This window comes from Onychomys torridus, chromosome 5 (assembly GCF_903995425.1).
Source record: "Onychomys torridus chromosome 5, mOncTor1.1, whole genome shotgun sequence".
NCBI lineage: Eukaryota > Metazoa > Chordata > Mammalia > Rodentia > Cricetidae > Onychomys > Onychomys torridus.
The window spans coordinates 5,301,339-5,324,932 of NC_050447.1; the positions used below are offsets into that span (position 1 = coordinate 5,301,339).

At 41.7% G+C, this 23,594-nt stretch overlaps 1 protein-coding gene across 1 annotated transcript in view; it reads left to right on the top strand.

Moving 5' to 3' along the window:
- The first annotated feature begins 10,366 nt into the window (after positions 1-10,366).
- Positions 10,367-23,594, top strand: part of Ttc29 (tetratricopeptide repeat domain 29) — a 202,233-nt gene continuing 189,005 nt past the window's right edge. Inside the window, exons 1-4 of the mRNA XM_036188837.1 lie at positions 10,367-10,651; positions 11,007-11,040; positions 15,859-15,956; positions 17,766-17,849. Coding sequence (XP_036044730.1) covers positions 15,865-15,956; positions 17,766-17,849 — 176 coding nt within the window. The 5' untranslated portion in view covers positions 10,367-10,651; positions 11,007-11,040; positions 15,859-15,864. The remainder of the gene's footprint in view (positions 10,652-11,006; positions 11,041-15,858; positions 15,957-17,765; positions 17,850-23,594) is intronic.

Below are 23,594 nucleotides of genomic sequence, written 5' to 3' on the forward strand. Positions count from 1 at the left end.
TGCCCAGCTTTCCTCCCCCCACACTCCTCAACTCTCCAAGGCATTCCTCACTTGTCTCTGGCCAAGTGGACTCTGGCTCCTGGTGAAGACCTGCTCCATCTGCAGGGGTCCAAAGTCTCTGCTGCGCTCCCCAAGCCACCTCCACTGCCTGTCATTCACCTTTCCTGCAGCATCTCTTCTTGGCTCATCAAGGTTGAAGAGTGTAGCCTCTAGCCATGTCAGTCTGGCTTTTACAAGCATTCTGGCTGACTGCGCTCTCCTCACCATGGCTCCTCCATGGCAGAAAGTGTGTAGACCCCTGATGCTCATGCTAGCTTCCTTGGCATCTGATGCCTGCCATGCCCCACAGGTCCCATTGATGCTGGTGCTAGGTCAACCGCTGCTCCTGCTGCTGCTGCCTGAGGTGGGGGCTTCTGAATCCACTGCTCATTCTCCGACTGCCAAGTCCACAGTAGCTGCTCAGTCTCAGATGCTGCTTCTGTGTCCCAGGTCCCATACTGGGGAAAACCTACTCTACCCTAAGTTAAACCTTCTATTAAGCCTAAGTCTTCACCATATTCCTATACCTAAAGCCTATATTTCTCAAACTTCACCAAAACTTTTATGACTTACTTATATTACAATTTTAGATCTAACTTGGTAGATAGATAGATGATAGATAGATAGATAGATAGATAGATAGACTTGCTGCAGCCTAACTTCTACTATTACCCTGTTCTTTATTTACAATTTTACTCCCAAAGAAAATCACAAAACTCCAATTAATTATCAAGCATGCCCACTAACCTGCAGCGTTCCTTCTCTTTTGTCCTCCATACTCAAGTTCCGTGTTATTGCACCATATGCGGAGTCTATAGGATGTGGAGCCTTGCTGGAGAAAACATATCAGTGGGTGCTGGCTTTGAGAGTTCACAGATTCACCCACTACAAGATCACTCTCTCTGCTTTCGTGTGCAGTTGAGATAAGATGGCTTAGCTTCCTGAGCCTGCTGCCTTGCCTGCCACTTGCTGCTGTGCCTCCCTGTCATGATGGACTCCTATCTCTCTGAAACTGTAACCCAAAATTAACACTTTCATCTATAAGTTGCTTCTGGTCATGGAATTTTTTTCAAAGCAATAGAAAAGTAACTGATACATTATCCTACCCAAAACCTTATTTGTTGAAATAAAGATGAATGGATTTAGATGTTCAAATTCAATGCCTAGCACCATTATTCCATTTTTTCCTTTATACATCTATTTCAGCTCACACAGATACCTTTATACCTAACAAATTGTTTTCTTGTGTGGAGTTACAGCAGGATTTTTACCAAGTGTAATGTTTGTCACTTTTTAATAACTGTCTTTGAGAAAGACCATTATATTCTACATCTTCTTTCTGAATTTACAGTTCCCCTTGCACACACAGTTATAGTTTTTGTGGGGGTTTTTTGTCCTTAGAAAATAAGAAGCTGCACTTCTGCATTACATCAGGAAAATACTAACAAGTTTCCTAATATTTTTTAATGACATTCATGGATATATGAGTAGCTGGATAGAATTTTACCTGTCTATGTTTATCATCGTGCCATGATAGGGTGGCTCTTGAGTGTCCTCTAAAGTCCCAAGTTTGGAAAGCTTGTTCTCCAGCCTGGGACACTGTGGGAGATTGTAGAGCCTGGGACAGTGTGAGATGTTGTAGATCCTGGGACACTGTGGGATATTGTAAAGCCTGGGACACTTTGGGAGAGTGTAGAGCCTGGGACACTTTGGGAGCTTGTATAGCCTAGGACACTGTGGGATGTTGTAGATCCTGGAACACTGTTGGAGATGTAGAGCCTGGGACACTGTGGGAGGTGTAGAGCCTTTAGTACACAGCCTAATGGAAGGAAGTTCTGTCATTGGGGACATGCCCTTGAAGACCAGAGACTAGCCTCTTTCTACTTCTCTCTTTGCTTCTCCAATGACATGAGGTGACCAGACTTTCTCTACACCACACTTCTGTCATGATACACTATGTGACAGCAAAGCTAAAGTGATGGGGCCAAGTGTCCATGAGCCAAAACCTCTGAAATCATGGACCAAAGCAAAACTTCCTCCTTAGAAGCTGATTGACCTCAGGTATTGATCACAACAAAAGAAAGCTGACTCCCATGTGTATACACACATGACTAAGGTTTAAAGAGATCTGGACATATATTCAAGCATTAGTTTGTGGAGATTAATCTTCACTTGGAGAAAACATTCCTATTATAATTGTATCCATTGTGGAAAGGCACAAAAGTATAAGTAAAATTTCAAGAAAGCACATTTGAGTGTTCAAGTTTAAATGGTATTGTTTTTAAGCTAGCCAATTTATCAAACAAAGAAAATAGAATTACATCCAGACAAAACCAGAAGTATGAAGATGCTAAGACACACACAATAAATTACTTTAATACCAAGAGATGTTCATAACATAAATAGTAAAAGGATGCTGGTTCTTTGTATACTTTATACATTTTGAAGAAAAAGCACCTGCAATTTGACTTCAAACCAAGGATTAGATGCCAAACAAGATATCAAATTAGATTCCAAAGTCCTGACAAGTTCCCAGGACACCTTAGTGGGGAGAGCTTTAAGAAAATAGTTTCTGAGACCCTCAAACTTCCAATGTGCCTTCTCCTAAGACTGAGGTCAGCACTGTGCCACCAGCCTCTCCTTGGCCCACCCCACTTCCTTCTTTACAGTCCCACCAAGCAGTAGGACAGCTGGAGAGCGCCTTCACTTACTGTATTTGATCAGATCTCAAATACTGTTTTGGAAGTTCTTTTAAATGCAAAACACTTAGAACAATTACAAAAGTGCTGCTCGCACCAGTAAAACCTATAAAGGTCTTTACAATCTGAGTTTAGTGTAAAAATTACTTTCAAACATCAATAAGCAAATGACTTGTTTTACCTTCAAATAACTGCTTCATCGCACTGTTTATGGTAGATCAATAAATATCGACTAGACTTCTCCATCTGATTTAGCATACAAATCCAAAATGTTTGAACCTCAAATATTTCAGGGTATTTTCAGTCTGATCAATAACATCCCAAGATATGGTACAATATAAATAAAATCCTTCATCTTCAGCCTTTTAAAACTAGTGTTACTAAATCTCTGTGTAATGATAGAAAATAAATGTAATTATTGTGCATATTCTTTGTTGCCATTTCTCAACTAAATTGTAAGGGTTCAACTTTTACTTTAGGAGGAATATAGTACTCTAAAATGCTCACTTTGAGCAAATATTTTATGTAATTAACGGCTACAAGTTTGTGTTTTTAAATTAGATTTATTACATTTGTATTATTTAATAGTTTCTTAATTATTATTAAACTAGTACCCTTTCATAATAAGCAAAAATACCTCTTTTATCTGGTGTCCTGGTGTCCTAGCCTCCTTTCTTTGCTGACAGTGACAGAAGTGCCTTAGGGGAGAGCAGGCTTCCTTTCTTGAATCCCAGGGTAAAGCACATTGCTGAAGAGACATGGAATCAGCAGGAACTCGCCCATCTAGTCCCGTCCACAGTCAAGGGCAGAGGGAGAAGGAATGTGTGCGAGCTTGCCAGTGCTCAGTTGGTCCCCTCCCTGATATTTGGTCCAGGGACAGCCCTTGACATAGATCTATCCTCAGCCAGGGTGGGTTTTCCTACATCAGTTAAACCAATGAAGAAAATCCCTTTGCAGGCACACCACGGGACAACTTTATCTCGACAACTCCTCATCAGATCTCTCTTCCCAAGTGACTTATCAGAATGAATGATATTGTGGGACTACTTGCTAAATCACTGTGAAGCCAGAGGCAGCTAGCAAGGCAGATCCTAAATAAGAACCATAATTTTCTCATGAGAGGGTACAGCTCCAAAGATGGTGAGAAGCCATAATTCATATCAGGCCACCAAAGGTAAAAATGGGCAAGTAAGGGCCAATGAGATGACTTTGCAGGTTAAAGTGCTTGCTGCCAGGCCTGATGACCTGAGTTCAAGTCCTAGGACCTACATGGTAGAAAGAGAGAATTGACCCCCACATATATACACAATACAAAATGTAAAAAGATTTTAAAGGAACCGCAAAAATAAATCCAACAACATTAAAAAATAGAGAAGCATTTTGGTTGGATGATAAAATTATGACAAATTGACCTCTACTTTGTAGTGTCTAGCCATTTAAAGATCACCCCTTAACAAATGTCATTGAGATGGAAGATTGCTGTATCACAATATGCATGGAGGACACCTACTATTTCTTACTCTTCTGGTCTTTTAAATGCCTATCAGTGTGGTGAGCCACCAGGATGGTGTGTGTTGGGGAGTGAGGGGCAGGGAAAAAGAGAGAGACAGAGACATAGAATTAAGTCTCTTATAGTCTAAATTGCAGAACAAAAAAGCCACAGTTGACAAATTACTACTACACTGAAAAATAAAAGTAAAGTTAGCCCTGCTAGGTAAAAGCAAATTGTTTTCATCTTATCTATTAACATATAGGCAGTAACAGTGTGTGCTGCATATGACTTTGCTCCATCAGAAAAGTGCTATCAGAAACTGTAGCACAACCACAGTCACTGTCAGGTTAGTTAGTTTCTCTCCATCTGTTTTGTCTAGCAAACCTGAAGATTATACGGGAACACTCAAGGAATTATTAGTTGCTATTTTTCAAGTCTGAATTCCCCCAGCAAAACAGTATTTGTTTTGCATTTAATTTTTTGAGAATTGCATGTATGATTGCTGTACTTACATCATTTCCAACTCTTCTCTCCCCTTCAACACTTCCTATGCCCCCTCCCTCCCAAATTTACACTCTCTTCTTCTTTAATTTTTATTCTCTCTCTCTCTCTCTCTCTCTCTCTCTCTCTCTCTCTCTCTCTCTCTCACACACACACACACACACACACACACACACACACACACACACACACACTCAGGAAGGGGAGAGCAGGTAAACAGACTTACCTAAAAATAGTGCATATGATCCACAATGCAGTCTGTGGACCCAGCATATGGTTCTCTGAGCAATTGCAAATCATAAAATATACTGTAGTTGAATCTGCCTAAAGGAAAGAGATAAGAACCTGAAAGGCTGGGCCTAGGAACTCCAGGGACCAAGGTAGAACCTTATATTAAGATGGACAGAGTCACAACAATGACTTTTTTGTCAGTAATTACCTTCTAAGGAGGCCACTGCTTGTATGGAATAACTGACAAATATTATTAGGCTTCTTTGCTTTGCTATTCAAACTTCAAATTCCAAGGCATGGCATGTGAATATTCAAAATACAGCTGACATATTCCCACCTGCCCTTGAAGCTTAAAGTGGCCATGTGATGAAGCCCTTGTTGATGGGATAAAGCAGGGATTTGTTCTTCATCTTGGGATGAGTGTACCATTATTCTCCTGTGTTTGCATTCCTCAGATAAAATGCAGATACTGTGACTGGATTGCAAAGACCATCTTGAGAATACCCAGTTAAGCTGTAACTCAGAGACAAGAACTACTTTTTCAGTTCTGTTAGTGTTGATTTCTGCTCCTGGCAGCTGAACCTACTGATTATCACTAACTATAGCAGCCAAGGATAATAGGCTATGTAAAAATGTCAACATTAAGCAAAGAAAAACTTTCCTGCAGGCAAACATGATTTATAGAAAAAATACAGCCTTAAAAATTTGATATATTCAGTGATAATTGAGAAGAGATTCTGTTCATGAAAAAGAATCTATTAAAAACAGTGTGGCAACCCCCTCCCACTGCCCATCAATACTTGGAACAGGTGGGAGAGCTGTCCCTGACCCCCACCAGCTGCAGTACTCAGGAGACCATAGGCCCCGCATCTTGCCAGGGCAACACAATAGAGCCAACCCTGTTAGCACAGGTGTGGGTGAGCCAGCCCTGACATTGTGAGCATGGGAGAGCTGTTTCCCCATCACACATCGGCCTTGTGACAGCATGGGTGGGCTCCCCACCCCACCCCACCGCCAGCCCTGCCCATCAATGTCTGAGGTAGGTGGGAGAGCTGGCCCTGTGGTCATAAGAGTTCAAGAGCTGTCCCTGATCCCTACAAGCTACAACACTCAGGAGAGAAGGCCCTGGGCAACACAACAGAGCCAAGCCTGTTGGTGCCCCAATAGAGTCAGCTCCAAAATTATGAGCATGGGAGGGATGTCCCAACTATCCATCTGTCTTGTGGTGGCATGGGCTGGGAAGGGATGCTCTTCCCCCATCAACCCCTGTCTCAGATGGAAGAGCTGGCCCTGTAGTCATAAGAATGGGAGAGTAGTTCCTGACTCCCACCAGCTGCAAACCATTGGGAGTAGGCCCTGCACCTAGCCTGGGTGGCACAATAGAGCTAACCTTGTTGGCTTAGGTATAGGTGAGCCAGACCCAAAGTAGTAAGCAAGGGAGAGTTGCCCCCATCACCAATCTGTCCTGTGGTAGCATGGGTAGCGTTGCTCTCTTCCATGCCCCTGACACCCACGTTCCCTCTCAATGCCTGAGGCAAGTGTAAGAAGTGGCCCTAAAGTCACAAGAACAGGAGAGTTGTCCCTGCCCCCTACCAGATGCAGCACTTGGGAGAGCAGGCCCTGCATCTCACCTGGGCAACCTTGTTGGCAGAGGTATGGATGAGATAGCCCCAAAATTGTAAGTGGGAGAGCAGTCCCACTGCTCATCTGTTTTGTGGCAAAGTGGAGGGTAAGAGATGCCCCTCTTTATCCCTCACCCTTACCACCTGCAACAGAGGAGAGAGCCGACCCTCCCCCTTACCAGCTGCAGCACTCAGGAAACAGGCCCCACCTCTCACCTAGGCAGGACAGTAGAGCTGACCAGTGGTTAGAGGTGAAGGTGACCCAGCTCTGATGTTATGAGCAAAGGAGAGCTGTCCCCATTGCTCATTGGATATGTGGTAACATTGGCAGAGGAGAGATGCCCTCTCCCCCACCTCCTGCCCATCAATACCTGAGACAAATGGAGGAGCTGGCCCTGGGGTCAAAAGAGCAGGAGGGCTGCCCCTATCCCTCACCAGCTGCAGCACTCAGAAGAGTGGCCCCTGTATCTTGCCTGAGCAACAAGAAAGAGCTGGCTCTGATGTTGTAGGTGTGGAAGAGCCCATCCTGAGAGCATGAAAGCAGGAGAATCAGCCCCATCCCTCACACATTGCTGCTAGAGGTAAATTAGCTGGGGCAATGCTAGAGAGCTCACCCTGGAAGTCAGGACAGGGGAGAACTAGCAGGCAGACCAACCCTACAGCTGCCCAGGCCCAGATCCAAGGTTATTATGACTTGGCCTGTCCCAGCATCCACCCCATCTATGATCTGCTGGAGCACGTGAAGGGACCTCACTCACAGATCCAAAGCTGCAGGATCTCCAAAACACAGAGCAACAACATACCCAAGAAGAGTCTCAGTGAGGGCCCAGCATTGACAGGGTAGCAGAAGCCAGAAGCCTTGAACCGGACCAATGACGCTTTGCAAGTAACGATGCATGGACAAAGAGGTTATGGTGTGACTCACTGTGTTACGCTGCAGAGATTTTAAATTTCTCCCCTTTTTAAAATTTTTTTCTCATTAATTTTGTTTTATTTGGAGGTGGGGGCATGCAGGGGCAGAAAGAAGATGCAAAGGGATGGGGAAAGGAATAGGGTTAAGATACATGATGTAAAAGGCACATAGAATAAATAAAAAGAAAAAACAGTGGTAACAATAGTTCAGTGTTAAGAGCGTGCACTTAGCATGTACAGAGCCCCGGATCTGGTTCCCAGCACCTCCAACTAGAAGGCTATCCTGGATCAGCACCATAGGCTTCAGATAAAGGTCTCTAAGGCCCAGGAACTCAGGTCCCATAGAATGAAAGGAGAGACCTAAATCACCAGTTTGTTGTTCTCTGACCTCTACGTGTATGCACACACACATGCACTTAGGAGGTCACATACAAAGGAGGGATGGGAAATGGGTTTCAGAGTTTTCATCACAAATGCTGGGGTTAGGAAAAGTAAAAGGACACTTTCTAAGTATCAAGAATGTATACTTTGCCAATGGCTGTGGAGGAAAGAAGGACTGTGTTAGCCCGAAAGTACTCAAATTGCCTAGAATATTCTCTCTCCAGTGTGGCAAGGGGACACACTCTGTAATACACACGAGTCAAACAGGAGGATTCAGGAATGCTTTCCTATTAGAAGTGATGAGTAAGGGTCAAAACAGCACTGAGATCTATTACAGGGAGTGGCTAGAGTGTAGTGGCATCCACTGGAGGAGCAGAGCTTCTATTTGGGGAGAGTTTTGACATGTAGACCTGTCTCCAGAGCAAAGATCAGAAGGCACTCTGGATTTAGCAGGTCAGTAAGAGCTTCAAATGGCCATTTGTATCTTCCCCCATTACTCCTTCGAATTCTACATGAGGAAGAGAAGAAGTCAATTAGAGGAACTTTCTGCCTATGCTACCATTCATTCGGTTAATTCAAAACCTGTGTGAACACATACCACACCACAGTCCCCAGCCTCTGTGTTATTACAGGACACTAGACAAGAAGAAGGGAAAACTAAAGCCCACACTTACAGGGAGTTCTCACTCTCAGGGAAGATGGGCTCATAGAATAAAGACATCTGTAAGTAGAAGGAGTAAAGAGAGATCAATTCTGTGTGGATAAAGAAGTCCCCAGTGCTTCCAGAAGGGCCCAAGCACATAGAGAAAAGCAGTGTCTGAAGCCAGCACCCTCACTTGGAAGGAATAGTTTCCTCTTTATTTTTTGCTTAAGTCAGTTTAAGTTTTCTGTCATTTGCAAAGTTCTTTGAAAGCATTTTCTAGCTCTAAAGAAACTTATGCTCAGAAGAAGGATGTCACAGAACTTCCAGTGAGTTGGGGACAGCAAGCAGGGGAATAAATCCAAAAGGGCAGGGCAGAGTTTTCTAGACCTTGGACTAAGAGGTGGTTCATTACCTAAGGCAGGAAATAGAACTCACAAATCTACTGTGCAGAAAGTCTACAGAGAGCAGAGTCTGGGAGAGACTTCCCACTGGTCAAATGGAGTTCCACTAAAGTGATTCTGAGAGCAGGGAAATGAATTCATGAGAACAGAGGAGGACCTCCTGGAGGAAGTGCTGGCTATAGGTAGTCACAATGGTCAACTGAATGTTCACGAGCAACAATTGAATGCACAGGCTACACTTAATTGGTGGAAATAATGCAGTGATTTATTACAGAACATCAGATGTGGGAATGAAAATGTGGCTATGGTTGTATGCTTATACTCTAGACAAAATCAATGTATGATTGGTAAAATGATATGGGTGGGCCAGATTGCTGGCTAACTCATACAATATATGACAATGGGCAATCAATAAAGCCTTTTTTCCCCAGCATGGTTTTGTGGGAGAAGCAATAAGCTCTGGCCCCATTCTATGTATAAGAGAAAGTGCAAGAAGGCTCACCTTTTAGTACATTGTGGTGGTTTGAAAGAAAATGGCCCCTAAAGGGAGTGGCACTATTAGGAAGTGTGGCCTTGTTGGAGGAAGTGTGTCTGTGTGGGGGCGGGCTTTAAGGTTTCTTTCTCAAGCTTCATTCATTATGACGGTCAGTCGACTTCCTGCTGCTTCTGGTAAAGATGTAGGCAGCACCGTATCTGCCTGCAATGCTCCCGCACTCCTCATCATGATCATAATGGACTGAACCTCTGAAACTGTAAGCCACCACATCAATTAAACGTTTTTGTAAGAGTTGCCATGGTCATGGTATCTCTTCATGGCAATAAAAACCCTGACTAAGACATACATACAAGTGGCAGAAAAGACGGAACAATAACCCACAATAACCCAATAGGGAAACATCAAACTCCCAAGTTTCAGAAATGAAAACAAACAAGGAGAGAGTAATTCTAAGGGACCTTAGGCTTCTTAGCTGGTCACAGCTCAAAAGTCGGGTTATCTTTCTGGAGACAGGTTTGGCAAAGTCATCTCCGTGGATGTGACACTCAGGAGGCCAAGGAAGAAGACAATGGCTGCTTTATTTCAATAAGAGTTTCATCATGTTGATGGGGATCTTAGATGCCAATCTGTGGGTTTTCCATCAACCTTGTGGACAAAGGAGAAATATTGAAAAATCTTGAGAAAAAGCGATGCCCTGAAGGAAACAACTCAGGGGCATTCTCAAACTCAAGGTCGTTGGGTTGTGGAGATTTCTCTCAGCTCCTCCCAAGTCACATCCACTCATCAACAAACCTCCCCCTCCAAGCACCGCCCCCCATGCTCAAAGAGTCTTTGAGCTGCCCAATCCTAAAGCCCATTTTAGCCTAACTCCGCCTCCTCCCGTCCCGCCCGGGCCACCTCTGTTTCCTGGGAGACGCTCTAGGCGTCCCCAGTCTGCACCTAGCCAGGCCACTGACCTGGGGAGAGGCCAAAGAGCGCCCAGCACCCGCCGCCCGCAGGAGCTTCGTCAGGGGACACAGCTGCAATTGTCCCCAGAGCCAGGTTTGTGGGACAAGACTGGGACCGAGACCTGTTCAGCTCCTAAGTGAGTGAGCTGCTCTTCTTTCCCAGGTCTACCTCCAGAATCAAGCCTCTCTCTAGAGGAACGGAAGATGCTCTTCCTGACTCGAGACCACCTGGCCCGTTAAGAAAAGACAAACAGATGTGGGAACAGGCACACCGGACTTGCTCAGAGGTGAGTGGATACAGAACTGAAGGCACTCTGTGTTCTCAGTTGTTAAAAATCAGCCCTATCTTACAAACCTGAGAGAAAGAACCATCCTAAACCACGTTTGAGTTGAACTGTGTCAAAACACACATATTTCTGCTGTTTTGTTGACTTAGTTATTAGTTTCACAGCAACTAATTGGGATGTTTCACTCTTTAGTTCATTTAAATATATACTGAGTACGTAGTACTTTTACTAATTCACTTATTCACCAGTCTGAGTGAGTTTTGTTTCATGGCTTGGGGAGCACAGAGGAATTATATTACTGAGTAATTTTTTTTTTCTCTTTCCTTTGCTATTACATTTGCTTCTGAATTTTCAGATTGGCTTCTGAGGGCCCAGAGAGATCTGCAAATGTAAGTTGGATGAAATATAATCTACCTTCTACTTGATGCTTTGAGTCACTAATAAATGTCAGGAGGTGGGAAATATGTGATTACTATGTACTTCACAACCTATCCAGTTGTCCACCACAAGGTGCTAGGAGTGTCCAGAAATTTTAAACTTATTTATGTGAACTTGTTTCTCACTCTTGTAAGGAGTATAAACTATTGAATGTATCCCATAGTTTCTTTCATCTTTCATAGCAAAAGAATTCTTATATAAAGTGTTCTGAATCTTAAAAATGATATTGTGTCATTGGTGGGAAAAACATATTTATTTTAAATTCTCTTGGTGATACATAATAAACCTGTTTGCTGGAGTTGTTGGTTTTATTTCTCTCAGCTCAGTTATCACTGTACAGTGATTGGGTCTGGAGATCTAGTCATTCAGACACAGTTACTCTCTAAGCAGCCCCTGTGGACACAGTCACCTGTCCTCCTTTGTCGTTCCTGTTGGGGACATGACAGGGGGAGTGGACGGGGGTTACTCTTTGAAGTTCCACTTGGGGACCAGAAACAAACTCTCACTGTAGGACACCGTCAGCCTGACCCAGAACTCTCAAACCTCTCATCCTCTACTTCCTTGTTCTCATTTGTCTTTGTATGTGGGGGCACATGTAGAGGCTGTGACCGCAGCTGATGTGAGTGCCAACCAGCAGATCAAAGAATGTACTGAACCTTTTCTGAATACCAACTGTGGGATGGCTCCAGGCGGCCTTTTGATCTTTGTCTCAGCCCCTGTGGTGCCACATGTAGCACTGCCCATTCACTGGCACTAGAGGGGAGGGAGGCCTGGGCCCTCCTAATGCACTGCTTTAGCTGGGTTCCAGGGGCTCAGCACATCTTGGTACCAGCCTGAGAGGTAACTTCCTTCTCCCTTTCCTGAGTGAGTGCCTTCCTGCAGCTTTCTTCTTGGGGTAGACCCTGATGGCCGATGGGTTGGAGATGGCGCCACTTTTGCTGCTGACCTGGGCAGGTGGTGCACAGCAGGCATGGACTAAATTCCTTATTACTGAGTCGAGGTTAAAACACCAAGGGCTGGGAATGATGAGAAAATGGCTCAAGTCATGTTGACAGTGAACAAGAGGCTTTTGACACTCCAAAAACAAAACCAAACCCTGAAATGATAGCTCCATAAAAATACTGGCATTTCCCCACTACCTCAGTTCTCCTCAGCCCCTATTACTTGTGAGAATGCAGCTGCTTCCTACTTTCATAAATGTCAGCATAAATAAGACCATACTTATAAGGCATGAAAGAGGACAGTTACTTAGGAAGATAATTTGCTTCAAGATCACACTGAATATTGAGTATATTTCAAGTCCCACATGAAGATGTAATTCAAACTACACACTATATATATTGTATAAATAGATACAGTGGTGATCACACATTGATTATGAAAAACAAAATGCTCTTGCCTAAAGCATAGGCAAAGTAGGATGTGGGCTAGAACAAGGAGAGAGGCTGATAGACATCCACACTAACGCATAGCTTCAACTTTCCAGTACAGATGGGTTGAGCAACATTTTTCCAAGATGCAGTTAATAACTTTTTTCTCCACTTTATAATTCAGCTCTGACCACCCCTCATTCAGAGTTTGTGCCTTGAGGCTTGCCAGCAGGGTTTGCAATACTTACATTAAACTAAATTTAAGAGTAAAGGTGTTCCCGCTGCTCATGTTCTCAGATCAGAGGAGAGCAAAATGAAGGAACTGGCAGCTGAAACTTTAATGGTGGGAAACGTTGACTTAGAATTTGAAAAAAAATTGCAGTTGATCTGTGTGACAAAGAAGACACATTCTTTTCCATGTATATTATTTCCATTTGATTTCATTATATGCCTGTATTTCCTGGCAAAACTCAGCTAACTCACTTGATTTTGTATAATATACTGGAAGGCCACTTTGAGAGGTGACGAGGTTATATGCACCTTGATGGGGTATGCTGGCCATACTGAAGCTTCTGGAGGCTGCTCCATCTGCCTGAATGTAGATGAGCTTTCCCAGCCTATGAGAAGCTTCTGCATGAATCTTTCAGTGGCTTCTGCAACTGTTCAGACTCCCTCACTCCAGTGACCATTCTACAATGCTCTGAAAAGTAGAATGGGCCTCACGATGTGTGTACTGATGGGATGCAGGATGTGCTGAATGGAGTTCATTCACATTTATTCTGCAACACTGACTACTCTGGAAGAAAGGCTTCATAGATTCTGGGTTAAGCTTCTGAAAATTGGGTTTGGGGAGCCTTTATATGTTCCTTCAAACACATCCATGAGGTTTTCCCTATGTAAGTCAAAACTTTTTAATGCAGATTATGTATAAGACTTTGATTGAATAAGTTCTGAGCATCCAGATAAACCAATTTGTTGATATAACATTTGATGAAAAAAATCAGATCTTTTTAAGTTACAAGAGAGTTAAGTCATTATATTATAAAGTTATCCCTTGTAATAACATTCACTTCTGTTGCTTATTTTGCAGAATAAAACAGTACTTTGTCTTTAGACTGTGCACTTTAGCTGCATATTATGCACAGGCTGTGAAGAACCGTGTCATTAATCAAGTCTGCATAAACAGGGTAATAGGCTTTTCGTGTCCCGAAAATAAAATACTAACCTGTATTTAAATTATCTCTTTAATTATGCAAAAAATTTTAGTCCAATGTGATAATCCTTTTTTAGGAACATGAGACCAATGCTATCAATATTGACTTTCATAAGATTTCCTTCAAATTGTAGTGTTTCCTCTACCCATACGCAGTCCCATAATGCCATGCTATTGTAGCACTCCACTGTTGTGGATGGTTTGACTACATCTCTCAGCTCTACTTCTTCCTACTGACCTCTCCTGCCAGATTCACAGAAGCCTCCAGAGCAGGCTTTCTGCAACCCAGCATTCTTTCCCCTATGACCTCAGAAGAAGCTACTTTTCAAAGTGAAGCTGAGATTATTTCACCCCAAAGGAAACAGGGTGGATCCTGATAACTGGACAATCTACAGTAGAGAGAGTACCCAAGTCAATCTCATGTCTACAGCAACTTCAAGACTCTGCCTCCCTAAATTTTAACTTCATTGCCTTCTTGCATTTACCCTCCACTATAGCTTAGTATTTGTGGTGTATGTTTCCTATCGAGCCTTTTTATTGCCATGGCGTGGTCTTTTTACTTTGCTTATGTAGCTGGTGTCTGCTTTACTCAATATCCACTCTCCTAATGGAAACTCCATGAGATCAGAGATCTTTGGGCTTTCTGCTGGATGTTGTGTCTTCAGCACCCAGGACAATGCCCATCACAAAGTTGTGGCTCAGTGAATAATCTGTTGACCATGCAAGGCCTAACTTGAGAGTTTTATTACAGATCACACAGGTGTAAACTGCTGGTGAGGCGTGATCTGAAGCTTAGATGCAGCCTTCCAGGGAGTTGATGAAGGGTAGGAGTCAACACTAGTGCACGTGGCAATGATGGCATCAGGAGCATCTGCCCTTTTGAATATCTCTCTAGTTAAGTGGAAGGCGGACTCTGCAACTGAGAGCCTTGCCAGAGTGGACACTGTCTCTTACTGTAGGTCCTCCAGACACCAGGACCCACCTAGCTTACTTTTCTTTTCTTTTCTTTTCTTCTTTGAAACAAGGTTTCTCTGTGTAGTTCTGGCTGTCCAGGAACTCACTTTGTAGACCAGGCTCACCTCAAACTCAGAGATCCACCTGACTCTGCTCCTAAGTGCTGGGACTAAAGGCATGTGCCACTACCACCTGCCCCACCTTGTTTTCTTTGGGGACAAAGTTCCAATAATTTGCTCACAACTATGGCATAATGCCCCTGCCCCATTCTCTTCTTGAAGTGTGACTAACAATCTCCCTCAGGTAGATGGTTCTGTATTTACATGGCCTGGATCTGAACAGGTTTGTCACTACAGGAAGTGATGCTATGAGGACTATGGGCCCAGCCTAAGAGGGGTACTTGCCTTTGGAGCCCTGTGTTGTCCCTAAGAAATCCTAAGACTCCTGTACAATGAGAAAACCCAATGTATATGACCACACTACATGCATGAGCTCTGGAAGACAGCTCTTTGGGGTCCCAGCTAGTAGCCCTTACCACCAGATAATGAGTGGGTTCATGAGCTTCTAAACATACAGAAGAGGTCTCAATGGTTTGGGGTTAAAAAAACAAAGCTACCTCTTTTACACTCTATCCAAATTCTTGACACATTTAAGGTATGAGAGGAAAAGTGGTTTTTAAGCGACTTTTAAAACCATTTTGAAGTGATTTGCTGTCTAATGTCTTTTAGTATCTGCCTCCTCGAGGAGGCTGCCTCTTCACTGAGAATCAGTCTCAGCATCTATCACTTTAAAGGGAAGCCTCTATTTGTGAGCGTTGAGGTTGCTAGAGAATAGCAAAGTGTGACATATTCTCAAATGTTGATTGTAACAGAAAAGAAAAGCATGAATCCTGGAACCCACAACTGTCCAGAGACTTTATTCTTGCATTGCAACCATGTCCCTTAACAGAACTATTTACAAAGCTGAACCATCAAAAATCCATTTATGGATTTTTCTCCTAAATCATTTTGGGGTAGAGATACAGAACATTGTCCAAAAGACAGACAGTAGAAGAGAATGAGAGATGCAGCCTGTGGAAATAACTCTCTCAGTAGCTACAAAAACAATAGCTCGACATATAGAGGTATCCTCATCTCAGACAACACATAATACACTGCTAATAATGTCTTATCTTCATGGATTCTTTAAAGATTTATCCTTTTAAAGCAGCCATTTCTGCTTACATTTTGCAGTCCCCAATGGCCACCTTTCCCCCAATTCCTGTGACGAGTAAAAAGCTTACAGTCTTAGCCAGACAGAAGCTGCCATGCTCTTCAGTAACAGTTCCAAGGTATGCATCCCTACTTCTTTTTCATCCTACAAGGTATAATTCCTGAAGTCGTGGATGTCAATAGCACATCTTAAAAATTGCAATTGTGTAAAGAAAAGATATAATACATTGTTCTAGTCAAATATTCAAATTCACTGTTTAAAAAGTCTTAATGAGCCTCACTCAAATATAACCAGGTTTTGCCAAGCTGGTGGTCATTATTTTATTTCTTGTGAAATTATTTTATGTTTTCTACAGAGTTTCAAGATGTTTTCTTTTTAAAATAGACACAGAGGGAATAAAGCAGAAGCTTTGGATGAAAACATACATGGCTTTTAGCTCACAAAGTCTCAAACACGACTTTTGTTTTGGAGAACTGTGTCCTAATAGGATGCATGCTTCCTAGTAAGGTAGATTGACAGGCAAGATATAGCTTGGGAAATGAAATGGAATCTGAAAATGCATTCCCATACTGCTGCTGCTGAGGAACGGCTACCAAGCTACTGGAATTGTCACAAAATGCAGAAGAAGAAATTGATGCATTTATCATACTTATGAATATTAACAGATACTGAAATACTTTGAAGCTTCCATTTGTCAGTGTATTGACTTTTAGAAATACACATATTGCTTATACCTAGAAACAATTTGCATATGTACCTTTGGCTATTTTCTTTTTGTACATTTGTGTCAATTCCTGCAAAGTATAACAATCAAATTGTTAAAAGATTTCTTTGTTCTCATATATCATTTTTAGTATTTCTTAGAAAGACAAAGCCCCTGGACCAAAGCAAATTCATAACCAAACCAACACAAACATTCTTTTAAAATTGCAAATCAAATACTTGGTTTTAGGAAGCTAAGAAATCTTTCAATAGTGTATGCATACATTCATGTATATGTTCTTTAATTTTTGAAATATTTACAAAATTCAAAAAACTTGTTCTGTTTGGCTTTTTTTCAGTGGTTAAAATTACATATTATTTTCGAAGTGAGCAATAAATACAACTGATTGTCACTTCCCTAAAATCAAATGGAATTTTTTAAAAAGAATCTTATTAAAGAATCTTATTATTTAGGGAAACACTTTTACAAACCTTCTTTAACAAAAATTCTGTAAGTAAAACATGACTATTTGGGGATGTTTAGTGCCATACACACTGGGTTCTGAGAACTTAATGCATATTTGTTTTTACAAATATAGAAGGTGTTAATAATGGAGACATTTTCCAATAGTCTCTTTTAAGTTTTTTGCATCTTGAATCTCAACAATTTGAGATTTATGTGTGCTATAAGGAAAAACACCCACAAGCAAGTTCTTAGTAGGGCATGATGGGGCACACTTGCAATTGATCAGTGCTCAAAGACTGAGGCAGGCGGTTGATAAGGACTAGGTGCCAAGCGAGAGTTTATGAAAAACAAAAGCAAAACAAATAGAACAAGTGGGAAAAAATTCCAGGGAAAACTGTGCTAATGTTTGGAACACACATGTTTAACACATTTGTATCAAGCAGTAGTTCTTGACTCAAGGTCTTGTACCAAAGAAAATAGTGAGGGTTGAACTGCAAATTCCACAATGAGGTGGAAGTGTTGCAATATGTTGACACGTCTCCCTTTATTCACTAGATCTACTCTTCCTTATCTTCTTACCTTCACATTTTTTGAAATGATCCAAACAACTTAAGGTTACATACAGCTTTGGTGGTTCCGTTCACCACAGACACCACTGTCCGCGGAACACAGCTTCTCTCCTGGAAGCATTTTTTCTGTGTTTGGAAGCTTTTCAACTTGGTCAGACAGTACTTTATTATTTCTTTCCATTTCATTTAGAGCTCAGTTGATCAAAGAGAAAGATGACATAGATCATTACCTGGAGCAGAATTTCAAAGGACTGTCAAAGGAAGAGGTTGCTGCGTAAGTCTGACCCTCTTAACGGCACTTTAATATAAAGTTTGTTTCTTTTGTCTGGATTCTTTCTTGGAATTTCAATTTTCCCATGCAGTAAACTTTTTTCCACTGGAACATGGCATTTAAAAATTAAAACTGATATTAAATAGTGATAAGTCACGTCTATTGATCTTACACACATCAAAGTCTAATTTTTTTGGCTCTCAAAATTTTTATATTTAGCAAGATATTATACTAGCACATTTGCAATATTGAGTTAAGTCTGAGCCATCAATTGCTTATTAATCTCCGTTTTAGGGGATGTTGCCTCTGTGGGGAAGAAAAGAATTTTCAGAAAAAGATGTATATTTTTTATTGGTGATTAAAAAATAAAAAAATAATTCTTAGTGGTATAACCCTCAAAAGACTCAATGAATAGCAGTTTGTTGTTAAATGTAAAATTATTTCCAAGTTGTCTGGATTTATTCTTTTAATGAACAGTATAAACACTGCTATTTTATCATTAACCAGAATCTAATCTATGGGACGAATAGCAGTATGAAAAAAGAAAAAAAAACCCACATATGTTAGAGGGATAGAGAGACACCTTAAAGAAGGACTGGAGAGGCTTAAGCTGCTCTTAGCCAGGTTTAGTCTTTAGACACAAGCATTGAAAATTGGTATCTCCGAAGGGTTCCATGTATCACACTATATTCACTAGATTTCTACTGTAATGTTTAATGCATACATTTTTAAAAGATTCCACCAGCATTTAGCTTAATGCTAATTCAATCAAGAAATATGCCTAATGTTTTTTATCATAGGTTCATACACTGTAAAATTTTGTCTCTTAATATGTTTTATTTAATCGTTGCCAATGTGAGTATTGCATAGAGAAACAAAATAGCTCATCTTGTCAATAGCTCCAGCATAGAATGGTAAACTTGTATAATAATTGGAATGGGGGATAGCTCAGTTGACAGAGTGAGTGCCTAGCATGCATGAAGCTCTAGGTTCGATCACCAGCCAACATAAACCAGGCATGGTGGGAGACACATGCCTGTAAATCCCAGCACTCAGTAGGCAAAGGCATGAGGATCAGGGGTTCAAATTCATTCTTTGCTACATAGAGAATTGGAGGATTATCTGGGCTACCTTAAGAACCTGTCTAAAAATAACTTTTAAAATTATAATAATTAATGTTACTTATTTCCACAAAGCTGTTCTAAAGAGTGCCCTTTACAATCAGGATGTTTGATTAAATGTTATTTGGATCGATGACTCATTGGCTTGCCTCGGCAACCTGTTGAAAAAAATTAGAGGTCATTATTGTAGGATATTGTGGTTACTAAATGTAAGAAATACATATAAATAGTACTTGCATGCTGACTTAAATATAATTCTGTCCAAATAACTTAGTTGGCCTTAAGTGTTAAGAATTAAGATAACAAACTAAATTCTGTGCACCTAAGCACTCAGGGCAGACTATTCAATCCAAGAAAGTACAAGATAGACTATGTTTATGACTTTTCTCTAATTATAGTAATAATATATATTCACTAAGAACATCACCAAATTGATTTCAAATTCATCACCATGTTACAGAAAACGGTAGCATTGAGTAATTCTTCCGTATTGCATTCTCCTAAAAGCAGACCATGCATGTGACTCAAGAATCTAATCTTATCTGCACAAAAGCCCTTTTTGCGAGACACTTAATGCAGACCATTAGTATGGAGAGAGCTCGCACACAACTTGCTATTATGCTCTTGATTGATACTCATTCTAGACTACTGCACCCTAGACAAACTAATTGAATAACACATAAAGGAGAAAATTGATGAATGGTTTCAGCATCTCCCAGAAATGCCCAGCAGGTGCCAAGAAGAATTGTGCATATTCTATTAGCGGAGGAATTGCTGCATAAAACGTTTTATTAGCCATTCAACTATAAAAAGATAAATTGGTCAACAAACAGGTACTAAATACTTACCTCATATCTAATATGAGATTTTTCACATTGGGAGAGTCAGTGATAATTTACTGTAAGATAGTTGACCCTATCCCAAAGTCTTAACATGTATTGGAGATATTAAGACCTATGTGCACCAGACAGATATAGAATGGATGAGTGCTGCTGATGTACTGTGTAGTGCAGCCCAGAGGCCAAGGGTAAAGCAGAAAGGACAGAGACAGCTGGATGAAACTTGTCAAGCAATATATATATGTGGTTAGCACAATAAAGTGATCGGACCAATAAGTCAGTGATAACCAGCATGCAGGGTTTAATGCACAGTGACTCAAAAATCAGTGTTCAAGCAGGTAAAGCACCATGTAAGATATGCCTCAAACCCTCCCCTCTACTGCTACAATATTTGTATATACTCACTAAGACACTTAATACACACTAGATTTAGTATCCCCTAATAGGCTAGGTTCTTTGTCTTGTCTCCAAATGACCTCTTATCACATGCCTCCAAATATGGCAGCCCACATGCATCTCAATGTATACACTGTGGCTTTCCTGGCTGTGGTGAGGGGGAGGTCCCACTCTTGTTCTAAGTACTCCTTGATCCTTCCATCTCACTGCCTCCCACCCGCTCCTTCAGTATACTGGCAAGTCCTTCCTCTCCATTGAATCAACAGTACTAGTGTTCAAACCTCTGTTAATATTTCTGGTCTTCTTATGCAAGTGCTTTCTCTCTCTCTCACACCCATCTTTTGCAGCAAGCATGAGCATCGTGTAAATATTTTTTCCAGTGCATTTGTAGTGGCTGCACTTAGCAATGTCTCTCCTTTTCCTTGGCACGATTCCTCTCTACCACACCTGAAAGTTCTCCCTCTGTCTCATCTTGAGGACCGCCTTCTCTGCATTTGGTGGTGTACACCACTTTTGTTTTGTTCTTGTGGCTTCTGGGATGTCTTGTTGGATGATTTTCCTCCAGACCTCATCACCTCAGCCTCCTTTGATGACTGCATCTCTGTTTTCAAAGTCTCAGTGGAAAGAAAGCTAAAGGTTCTATCCTAGGCCTGCTTCTACAGCCATCTTCTCAATGGATGCAGTCCTAGCTGGAAACATTAGCAGCAATATCATAGCTGCTACACTGGCAAATCCAGCACTGAGCTCTCCAGGCTCCCAAGTTTTACATTCACCTGCCGCCTTGATGTTACAGAATACACATCTCAAGGTTACAGCAACTTGAAACTAAGTCTAGGTTCTCTGATGCTCCTCTCCCACACCCCACTCCAGGATTCTCCCTATAACCTTTCCCCAAGGCAGCCTTTACCTTTACCATGCCCTCCATCAAATGCAAGGTTAAAATATCTCCTGAGCCATTGCCTACCCCAGACTTGCCAAGGTCTCCAACGCAATCTTCTAGGTGCTCTTCCTACTCTGGAGTACTCTTGGGTATTCTGTTTCTACCAAATCTAGTGAAACTCAAAAAAAAAAAAAAAAAATTGATGAAGACACTCCTTTCTCTAAAACTTTCTAAAGAGCATCTCATTGCTTCTGTGATGCATTTAAACTCAGCTGGCCTGAAGCTGGGTGTAGCTTCAGCTTTGCTGGCTTCTGACTGGATGGTCCTCCTTTGGCCCCATCTGCCCTTGCAGTGTGGCTTTATTGCTGATGTACTTCTTATCATGTGGTATTTGAATGTGCCTGTCCTTAGGATCTCTTTCCCATTTCCTAATACGGTTTAAAAAGTACTAAAGCAGAAAAACTGAACAATTGTTACTAGAGAAATCCAGTAGAGGGTCAAATGCCACTTGTTTTGCTCTGGAATGGGTAGAATGGTTCAAAAGCAAGGACTTTGAGCCTAACCTAATCTACATATACTGTAGCTGGAGAGCTTCTCTCCAGCCCCCACCAAGCCCTGGCAGTCCTGCAGCCCACTTATCAAATAAACACACAGACGCTTATATTATTTAACCTGTTTGACCTAGTGGCTCAGGCTTCTTGTTATCTAGTCCTTATATCTTAAATTATCCCATTTCTATTCATCTATAAGTTGCCACGTGGCTTGTGGCTTACCAGTACCTTACATCTTGCTTTTCATGGCGGCGGCTGGCAGCGTCTCTCTGCCTCAGCCTTTCATTTCCCTGAATTCTCTTTTCTGCTTGTCCCGCTTAAACTTCCTGCCTGACTACTGGCCAATCAGTGTTTTGTTTATTAACCAATCAGAGCAACACATTTGATATACAGAACATCCCACAGCAATATACAGAAGGAATTTCAGTTGTTTTGTTTGAGAGTTACTGTGTTTTCCCAGGATCGTGTGGGACCTTGGCTCTGGAACTGTAGCGGAAGCCTGGAGGCTTCTCAGTGGGCACACAACTGAAGACAATGATATCCCTCCCCCCCAAAATTCACCAATGGCCAATAGTTCATGGAGAAAGGATAGAGTCCTTTAAACTCTCCCATGAGCAACTGTTGAGGGGCACAATCTTGTGTTGTCCCATTGCAAGCAACCATAGCTGCTGTGAGGTTATGACTGCATTGACTAACTTTGCCATGCCCAGAAGACAAAATGGCATGGTCCTTCTTCTGTTCTGGCTCTAAGGTTTGTTCTGCTCCATCTTCTGCCATTTCACCCTCGCTAAGCCTTAGAGAGAGTATAAACATTTTGTTCAGTGTTGATCATTCAACTGTTACTTAGCCATCGCACACTGAGTGGCTATGTGCCTCTGCATTCACCATGAATTCATTGCAAAGAGAAGCATTGGTCTATGGGGATAAACATGACTATTTAGAAGGTAGTTTGGGACCATGACCATCTAGCTAATCAACAGTACTAAGCTTACCCTGAGGGCCTAAGGCATTTTCAGGCATGGGTTTTTAATTAGTACCAGGTTTTTTGCAGTACCAGGAATAAATTCCCTCTTGTAGAGCAGACCACACCACCAGTCAGATAGTGGTTAGTTACCCTCATCACACTCATTTTGCTTAATGGGTTGATATTGTCAATCACAGGGTTTCCAGCTGGATAAGACCACTGACACCCATCTTCCCCAACAGCCTGTGTAGAACTTTCCAGGATTATGAAGATAGGGAGGAAGCTTCCAGATCAGTTCCTGCTGGGTTTCTTTATACCTTGCAAGCAAAGTATGTGGTATCGTCGTCAGTGACATGATCCTAGTTCTGAGACATCCAGCTGGCCTTGAACTCACTCTGAAGCTGAAGATGGCTTTGAACTCTTGACTGGTCTGCCTCCATTTTTCAAAGCACACACCACCATACCCAGCTTTTTTTTAAATGTGTGTGTGTGTGTGTGTGTGTGTGTGTGTGTGTGTGTGTGTGTGTAGGGCACTGTGACTTTGGACCTCCTGCAGCTGGGTTGCAGATGGTTGAAAAGCACCCATTGTGAGAGGCACCCATTGCATTGTGGGTGCTGGGAGCAGACCTGGATTCCCTGCAAGGGCAGCCAGCACTCCTACTGCTGAGCTGCTGCCCCAGTCTCTATTTTATTAGTTGTTAAATGTGCCCTTTTTTGCTATATCTTAGATATTGCATTATTCAAAATAATATACTCTACATTTGCACTTGACAGTGATTCAACTTTATTACATAAGGTCTACATGATAGGTTTACTGATATTGTTTTAACTGATCTTTAACTGCTGGAAATTGGTAAACCAGAACCCTTGGTGCACTTTGGATTTTTAATTATGTATATTATCAGATTACAATCTTGTTTTTCTAAAAGCACTTAAAATATCATGTATTATCATGTCTTAATTGCTCTGAGAAGCTAAGAAATAAAATTGCAATTTA